The sequence below is a fragment of the Lipotes vexillifer genome, unplaced genomic scaffold (genome assembly GCF_000442215.2).
Source record: "Lipotes vexillifer unplaced genomic scaffold, Lipotes_vexillifer_v1.1 scaffold611, whole genome shotgun sequence".
NCBI classification, from domain to species: domain Eukaryota; kingdom Metazoa; phylum Chordata; class Mammalia; order Artiodactyla; family Lipotidae; genus Lipotes; species Lipotes vexillifer.
In genome coordinates this window covers 455277-463164 of record NW_006785619.1, presented here as the reverse complement: position 1 = coordinate 463164, position 7888 = coordinate 455277, and the positions used below count along the sequence as shown (strand labels likewise).

The 7888-nt window shown below is 55.6% G+C and overlaps 2 protein-coding genes across 4 annotated transcripts; both read right to left on the bottom strand.

The window, feature by feature from the left end:
• Positions 1-1126: 1126 nt before the first annotated feature.
• Positions 1127-3967, bottom strand: BACC1 (BPTF associated chromatin complex component 1). 3 transcript variants are annotated; one of them, XM_007457729.1, is made up of 6 exons: positions 3825-3967; positions 3543-3637; positions 2814-2915; positions 1944-2134; positions 1595-1699; positions 1127-1396 (listed from the first exon to the last, which is right to left on the bottom strand). In XM_007457729.1, the coding sequence occupies exons 1-6, from the start codon at positions 3843-3845 to the stop codon at positions 1332-1334; spliced, it is 579 nt and encodes a 192-aa protein (XP_007457791.1). In that variant the 5' UTR covers positions 3846-3967; the 3' UTR covers positions 1127-1331. The 3 variants fall into 3 exon arrangements, with proteins under 3 accessions (XP_007457791.1, XP_007457792.1, XP_007457793.1); XM_007457730.1 differs by having other exon boundaries at positions 1127-1392; XM_007457731.1 differs by lacking the exon at positions 2814-2915 and having other exon boundaries at positions 1127-1392.
• A 183-nt stretch (positions 3968-4150) lies between these two features.
• RNASEK (ribonuclease K) lies at positions 4151-5867 on the bottom strand. Its single transcript, XM_007457728.1, has 3 exons — positions 5682-5867; positions 4912-4988; positions 4151-4539 (listed from the first exon to the last, which is right to left on the bottom strand). Exons 1-3 carry the CDS (start codon positions 5757-5759, stop codon positions 4398-4400), a joined length of 297 nt encoding a protein of 98 aa, XP_007457790.1. The 5' UTR covers positions 5760-5867; the 3' UTR covers positions 4151-4397.
• Positions 5868-7888: the final 2021 nt, after the last annotated feature.

Sequence of the window (7888 nt, the reverse complement as noted above, 5' to 3'; positions counted from 1 at the left end):
GGACTTGGGTGCTGGGGGTCCACGGGGAGTGGGGATAGTGCTGGGGGTGGACTACCTGGCCCCCAGGTCCAGATGGCCCTCTTCCTGTGCCCTGCTGCTCCCCTTTCCCCCTGGCCTCCATTTCCTGCCTTTGGCCTCCATCTTGTGGCAGGCCCAGGGCCCAGGGCGACTTCCGGCCCCCCTCTCCCGACCATGTTCCGGCCCCACCACCTCTGGACTGCCAACTCCCAACCCTGCTGTCCTTGGCCTTCTGTCTCTCCTTGCTTTCTCTTGGGTTCTGACCCAGGGAGGGGAGGAACGGACACAGGAAGCCTTGGGTCCCTGCCCTTGCTGAGTCGAGAGGCAGTCTGTTGGTCCCCCCCAGTCATTCCCTGCTTCCTCTGCCTCTGACCCCACCCTCGGGATCCCCTGAGCAGAGTTCCTACAAGGAAGATGGTTCCAGTCTTATTACACTGCGAGCTCACCCCTTAGGCCCCTCTCCCTCCAGTTGCCTGCTCAGCTTCTAGCTCTGGTTTCTTGTTTTCCCCAACGCTTCTTGGGGCCATGTTCGCCTTTTAAGCCTTCCCACCCTTGGTGGTAGGGGTCTTCACAGCACTGCCTCGTGCTCCCTTCTTCTCAACCCACCCCAGTCCTGCTCCCGCCCCAGCAGCACACTGTGGTTTGTACGGCACTGTGGCCACGTCCAAACCACACTGTGGTGTTAGAGCGAGGGTGGGGGAGGCACCGCTGAGGCTTGGCCGGGGAGGCCACCCTGGAGAAGCGACACGAAAAACATCTGGGGCCTTCTGGTGAGGTGGCGGGGGTGGGGGGTGAGGGTGGAAATGGAGGTGTGAAATCACTGGAAGCTGCCCTTCTGAAATCCCTAGGGTAGTCTCAGGAGTACTGCCTGCCAGAGACCCCGGAGTAAGTGCTACCTTCAGAGAGCAAAGTGGAGCCTTTGTTGCCCACGCCCAGCTCCCCTGGCTCTAGCAGCACAGAAATATTGGCACTGGGAAGAAAGCCTGCCAATATTGGCTGTGCTGCTCCAGGCAGGGTGGTGAGAGCCGCTGAGGAGGGGCTGAGCCCCGGGGTCTAAGGAGAGAGGGAGGTGTCCCTTGCACTCCAGTAATGTCAGGCTGAAGGCACCAAGCTGAGAGGGAGATCTTTACTGTTTTCCATATAAAAATGTCCATCAGTTGGGGGTCAAAGGGGTTGGAGGAAGATGCTCATACAGCAACAGCAAGGTGGGCCACCCGGCAGCCTTTCCACCCTCTCTCATGCAGGCCTTGCTCAGAGTCCCAACTGGTCCACAGGTCCAGGGTGAACAGTGAGAGGGGTGAGAGGTGGAAGGCTCAGCAAGAGAGCAGAGGAGGTTCAGCGGAGGTCAAGAGAAGGCCAGAATCCAGGGTCAGGCTGTCTGGAACAGGAAGTAAAATGGGCCGAGATGGGGCGAGCCCCAAGTATGACTCCCACCTCCCTAGAGCACCAGCTCTTTGCAGACCCAATCCCCTGCATGCACAGGAGGGAACCTTCTCTTCCACAGCCCCTGGGAGGGGGATCCTGCTGAGACCCTCCCCCACCCCTTCAGCCGTTGTGGGAGGAGGAGGACTCCTACCCTGGTCGAAGTTGAGTTTCTTGGCTGGAGGAGTTTCTCCTAGCCCTTCGATATCCACCAGGTCACTGTTGGCGTCCGAGTCGTTCAGAGCACTGAGTGTCACATCTGGGAGGGGGGCACAACCTAGGTTCTAGGTTTCCTGATGGTCCCCCCCCCCCCCCGCCCACTTCCCCAAGTTTCAAGCTCTCCCGCTCTCCCTCCCTCCCTCCCTTTCTCCCCTACCCCAGCCACCCTCTGGGAACCTTCACTGGGAGAGGAAAAGAGATCTGTCCTCTGACCCAAGCCCAACTCTCTCACTGAACCTCAGATGGGACCTTTAATCCCCAGGCAGCAACTCCACAGCCCTTACCAGCCTTCTGTTTCTTTATGGGGGGACCGCCGGCCTCAGGGGCACTGGAGCTGCTTGGTGGAGGGGCAGCTGGAGGAGGCGACAAGACCCCAGATGCCACCTTCTTGGGCCCTTTCTTGGGTGAATCAGCTGGAAGGGGGATGCCGGAGTCTTCATATACCTTGCGTTTCACGGTGGCCTTTATCTGAGCCCTGAAGAGAAGAGAGCAAGCTAGGAAGGGAGTCATCAGAGAGGCTAAGGGAAGCAGGGAGGGGAGGGCAGGGGCAATGGGCCACTCTGAAAGAACACTGGGGAGCCCCTTCATAAGAATCCAGGTGAGGGCCCCGACTCTTTGCTAGGGTTCTCATTTTCCTGAAGCCTTGCAGCCACTTAGGGCAAATGGAGCCCGAAGAGTGGAGTCCAACTGAGAATGGGAAAGGCCCGTCTTCTACTTCTCTTCTGGGAGAGATGTATGAATGTGGAAGGCTACCAGGTAAGCCTGGGTGACCTACTGGGAGACTGAGACTTATTAATAGATCCTGATCCACTAGCTCAGAATCATAACATCCCTGGAAACACCACAGTAGAGTCTCAAAAGATCTGTATAAATAACCAGGGACTTCCTATTACCAAATTCAATTATTGGGTGTCTCTGGAAACCTAAAATCAAATTCTTGTAAGGTCCTGATTACCACAGCATTTTAGTGACTTCTGACCAATTGTGACAATTCTTTTATTCTTTCAGTTCTCCAGGGACTTTGTTGCTAACAAAACTAGCAACACAGTAGGAAAGATGTTGAGCTGGAAGGGAGTTTGAGGAAGATGGAACAATGGGTATGGAGGAAGAAAGCTGCCCACCCGCCCTTTCTCTGCCAGCCAACCCTCCCTCACACTGTCCGTTCCTTGATGACACAGCTGATGTGATTAAGATCGTCCCCAAATCGCTTCACAGCAGCCCTCAGCATCTCTATCTCCGTCTCCGTCCACTTGGCACTGTCAGAAGGGGAGAAGGGAATAGCGAAAGTGGGAGGAAGAGGGGTGTGGAGCCAGCCCACAGGCTACGCATTCCACAGCAACCAGCCTCCTCCCCGCGATGCCTGGGGCCCCTTGCATAAAGAGGTCCTCCTTAAAAAAAAAAAAACAAAATTCTTAAGGCGCCGTGGGAACCCTGCGGACCCCCAACCACACGATATTGTAACAACCGCCACCTTAGAAGAAAACTTCTCCCCCATCAACGTGAAACAGCTGCTTATGTAAACAGCCCACTGAAACCCATCCAACAAGTGGGGGTCTTACAGACAGAGCCTCTAAAACACAGTCTGCTGCAGTCTGACAGAATTCCACATGATTTGGGGGGTGGTGTGGTGTGGGTAGTGGTGGCGGTCTATGGTCTACCAGTTCGCAGCAGGGTAGAGCTGTGAAATGAGTCCGGATTATGAGCCTCGGTCTGTGGTTTATCTGTCATTCATTCATTCAACAATCATTTATTAACACCTACTCTGCGCTGTGCCAGGCATAAAGGGAAACTAACATCTGTCCCTGCCGTAGAGAGTGTCGGTGTCTGTGATCGAGACCCAGCGTCCGCTCTCAGCGTCCATCTCCCAGCCCGGGCTCACGTACCCCGCGGGGGAAGAGTCGGCCACGGGATGCAGCTGCATGGTCAGCTCCCCGAGCTTCGTGAAGGCGGCGCCCGCCGCGGAGAAGATCTCTCCGACCTGGGGGGCGGGGCAGCATTACGGGGGGCCGGCGCGCAGTGCCGCGCCGGACCGCCCGGAGCCCCTAGCCCCACCCCAGGCTGGACTCCCGCCCGCCCCTCGCCCGCGATGGAAGAGCCGGGAGGCAACTTGGGGGCCCCGCCCTCCCGTGGCCGCCAGGGAGCGCTGTCCGCGAGGGAGGTCGAACCTTTGTAGACGCTGACGTCATGGCCCCGCGCGCCTCCTCACGGAGACGTTGCCGCCGCCGCTACCTCGGAGCCGGGACCACGGAGAGCAGGGCGATCGAACGGCTCCGGCCCCCGCGCAGGAAGTCCCGCCCCTTCCCGCAGCTGATTGGCTCCAGCTTGGCCGCTCACCGCCTCACCGCCTCGGCGCGCGGGAAGGAGAGTGGAAGACACCGCCTCGCTTCCGGCCCGGCTTCACTCCACTTCCGTCGAGGGGTCGGGACTCCCAGTTTGGAGTCCGATCTCCAGCCCGGATGCCTGCCCCGCAATCCATGCACACACACGAGGCTTAAGAGAGCAGTTTCTCTTTATTGTGTAACGGGACAAGGCGAGGGGGCCGGAGGGACAGGGAACGGCCAGGCCCGACCTCCCTCCACTGCAGCCGGGCGCCAGAGGTTGAAGCACAAGGGATTCAGTCTATCGCCAGGGAAACCCAGTCCGCAGAGGGCGCCAGACTGGGGGTGGGGCGGGTGTGACTGGGTGGGGAGAGTCTTTAAATAGAGGAGGGGGCTGGAGAGGGGGAACGCGACGGTGCTCTAGCGCACCATGTATTCCTTGCGCTTATTGAGCCGAACTTGGCAGAAAGAGAAGCCTCCGAGGAGGAGGTAAAGGCCCGCGGCGATGAAACAGTTGTAGCTGACTTGCTCGTAAAGGTTGTATATGTTCTGGGGGCCGTTCCTAGGGGTGGGGATTAGGCAGAGAAATATCGGAAACATTATTAACAGCAGCCAACATTTACAGAGCACTTACTATGTGCCGGGTACCGTTCTAAACGCTTTTACGTGTATTAATCTTCATAACCCTATGGGGTGAGTTCTGTTATAGCATACACTTTGCATAGGTGGACGAGGCACAGAGAAATCAAGGAAAATACCTAAAGAAGCCACACCTAAAGCGGTGCGTTTGGGATGGACGCTGAGGTCTGACTCCCAAGACTGCTCCTGTGCGCTAAACAGAGCAGCCAGTTCCCTAGCCTCTGGGTCCCAAGCATCCAGCCTCCTGCAATTCCCCGCCAATGATTCTGACCACTTCCCCCGTCTCTCCACTTACTCAAAATCTTTCTCCGTTAAGGGAACGTCTTCAATTAGCACAGCGGAATGGACATTGAAAAAGATTCCGAGCATTATCTGCAAAAAGGGAAAGGGTAGGTTGTTGAACTCAGGCACCTGACCTGGTCACTGCCTGAACTCCTCGCACTTCGAATGTTGCCACAACATCTGGGTATGGGAATTACCAGAATGAGCTGGGATTAGGGATGGCTGTTGCCGGATTTGGACTCCAGTCACCCGGAACAGGGCATGAATGGTGACATAGAGAAGACTTGGCTGGGGCAAGGGTTAGGAATAATGAGCAACCAGGGACCAGATTATCATCCTCTCCGGAGGCGTCATTATCACAGGACAGGGAGGAGGGGGTCAGAGGGAATCGGCACTTCTCCATATTACTTCTTCCTGAAGTGGGTCGGGTAGAGTCCTCGGGAAACAGGGCCCAGCTATCCATTTCGGAAACAAGCTCTCCCTTTCCCCACTGCCCTCCATTCAGCTCAAGGATCTCTCAAGAACGTAGCTCTTCTTCCTCTTACCTTGAGGGTACTCCAAATTGACCAGCCCCGGGGCCCATTCCAAGCTTCAGCTCCCCCTCTCCCTTCCAATTCCCCATTTCTCAATTCAGTTCTGTCTTGTTCTCCAGCGGCTAATCAACCACCCCCTCCGGCCTGTCTGCTGCTTTCAAACGCCTGGTGTCTCCTAGCCTTCCAGCCCTCCAACACCCGGGCCCCTCAGGCCCTCTCCTCTCCGGTTGTCGCCGGGCAGTCCCCTCACCAACATGATCACTCCCCAGGCGCTGAGGACGATGCCGCAGGCGGCCAGCTTGGGCCCACAGCACAGAAGCGACGCCATGAAGAAGGGAGTCGGGGATCGCCTAGATGTGGGCCAGATAGGAAGGCGGTGAGAGGAAGCCCCGATGAGCGGGGTGGGGGGAAGAGAGCTGGACTTGGGGGCTCGCGGAGGACCGAGAGCAGGGAGAGCGACTGAGGGGGCGTGGCTTCCGGGCCCAACCATCGGGCTGGGGGGCGCCAGGCGGAGAACGCTGGCGCCTCCGGGTCCTCTCGGACTTCGACGGGAAAGGGCGGTGTTTCTGAAATCTTAGCAGCCCCTCGAGAATCCCTTATTGACCCATATGTAGCTGGGGTGCGAGTATTGCAGGAGCAAAGTTCTCCGGTTTCTTGGATTTCCCCCCTCTCCAGTTTGGAATGGGAGGAGCCAGTATATCATGTGACCAAGTCTGGCACGTCACGTGACGGGGAAGAAATGGTAGCCCGGCCTCAGGAAAGCTTTTATCTCTGGCGGAGTTCCTGGTAACCTTGGCGATGCGCTCTCAGCAGCCGAGGATTGAAATTATGTCATTTTTCTCTCAGATACCTTAGTGTCGGGTGGTATCCTGTGATGGAGATGTGGTAAGTGAGACATAGAGATTTACACCGAGAGAGAACGCCTCTATCTCGTCTCTACTCATCCCTACCCTTTAAAATAGACACTCTGACCCAGTAAAAGAAGACATAGAGCCCCTTCCCGAGCCGAAGCGTGCTGTTCTGGCTAGAACGCTTTAAAATTGCTGAGGGTTCTTGGCATTGGAAATACTTAAGTAACGTTTTGTTACCAAACACGGAATACTGAAGCGTTGTGGTTGCCAAATCCAGGAAAAATATGGGCGTTAGGAAAAGTCCAAGGAAAGCAGATTCAATGAACAGGCTGTTAAATGTGCTGGAGAAAGGAAGAAGTACACACAAATGTCACTTTTCTTCCCTACCGTAAACCAAGGAAACTGATCACAGGTCCTTTGAACAAGGTAGAGTACAAGATTTTAAAAATATGAATGGATCATACCCTCCAAAGAAAAAGTTTGTATACCTAACTGGTGAAAAACAGATTTGTAATAATTATTCAGGGAAATAGTGGTGTTTGAAGAACACAGTTTTACACTGAGTATGTTGTACCCATTTTAGTGAGGACAGTGGTCATAGCGTAATTGAGAGGGGTCACTTTGATCCCAAGACCCCAGAACCAGACAAATACTGTCAGTGGTTAGCATAACTTTGTGGTATATTTCCATTTATTTTGTGCAGATTGTTCTTAAAAGGGTCGTGAAAGAGAACTTGGAACCTGGGAAACACTTAGAGACCCCAGGGTACTGAAGAGCCTGGGATAGTGGCCTTGAGATATTATTTCGTGTCTCTTTTTTTTTTTTTGCGGTATGCGGGCCTCTCACCGCCGTGGCCCCTCCCGTGTCTCTTTTGTTTGAGACTGTCTGGAAGGAAGCCATTTGGGGGTGAAAGTTTTTATTTTGCCTTAGGGGCACCATTCTCATTCAGGGACTTTTTGGGTAGGTGTGTGAATAGGAGACTCAGGGGTGGATCGAAAGTTGCCAAAGAAGAGTCAGGAAATTTTTTTTTTTTTTCTTTTGCAGTATGCGGGCCTCTCACCGCCGTGGCCCCTCCCGCTGCGGAGCACAGGCTCCGGACGCGCAGGCCGGAGCTCTGCAGCACGCGGGTTCCTCCCGGACCTGGGCACGAACTCGCGTCCCCCGCATCGGCAGGCGGACTCCCAACCACTGCGCCACCAGGGAAGCCCGAGTCAGGGAATTTTAAGTTGGCCAGGCATGAAGTCAAGCTTCTGGGAAGGGAGAATTAGTTGAGGTAGTCGATTTCTCCAAGAAATCTTCCTCACCTTCCCCACCCACCCCACCATTCTCTGGATGTTTTGCAAGTAAGGTCAGTGCCTCAGGCTACCGCAGGGTACCCTTGTGCAGGTACTGCCCCAAATCCAGGGCCAAATCCAGTCCGCAGCCTGTGCACATCCCTGTAGCGAAGCACAGGGTTTTGTTGTGTTTTTTTTTTTTTTTTTTTTTTTTTCTTGCGTTATGCGGGCCTCTCACTGCTGTGGCCTCTCCCATTTGAGGAGCACAGGCTCCGGACGCGCAGGCTCAGCGGCCATTCCCCACGGGCCCAGCCGCTCCGCGGCACGCGGGA

Bases quoted from the DNA above. Each gene is read 5' to 3' on its own strand.
- BACC1 (XM_007457729.1), bottom strand. From the start codon at position 3,845: ATGACGTCAGCGTCTACAAAG. The intron at 2,916-3,542 runs GTACGTGAGCCC...CCCTTCTGACAG, and splicing joins GCCGACTCTTCCCCCGCGGG to TGCCAAGTGGACGGAGACGG. The intron at 2,135-2,813 runs GTGAGGGAGGGT...TCTTCTCTTCAG, and splicing joins GTCATCAAGGAACGGACAGT to GGCTCAGATAAAGGCCACCG.
- RNASEK (XM_007457728.1), bottom strand. From the start codon at position 5,759: ATGGCGTCGCTTCTGTGCTGTGGGCCCAAGCTGGCCGCCTGCGGCATC. The intron at 4,989-5,681 runs GTGAGGGGACTG...CCCTTTTTGCAG, and splicing joins CCTGGGGAGTGATCATGTTG to ATAATGCTCGGAATCTTTTT. The intron at 4,540-4,911 runs GTAAGTGGAGAG...CCCCACCCCTAG, and splicing joins TTAACGGAGAAAGATTTTGA to GAACGGCCCCCAGAACATAT.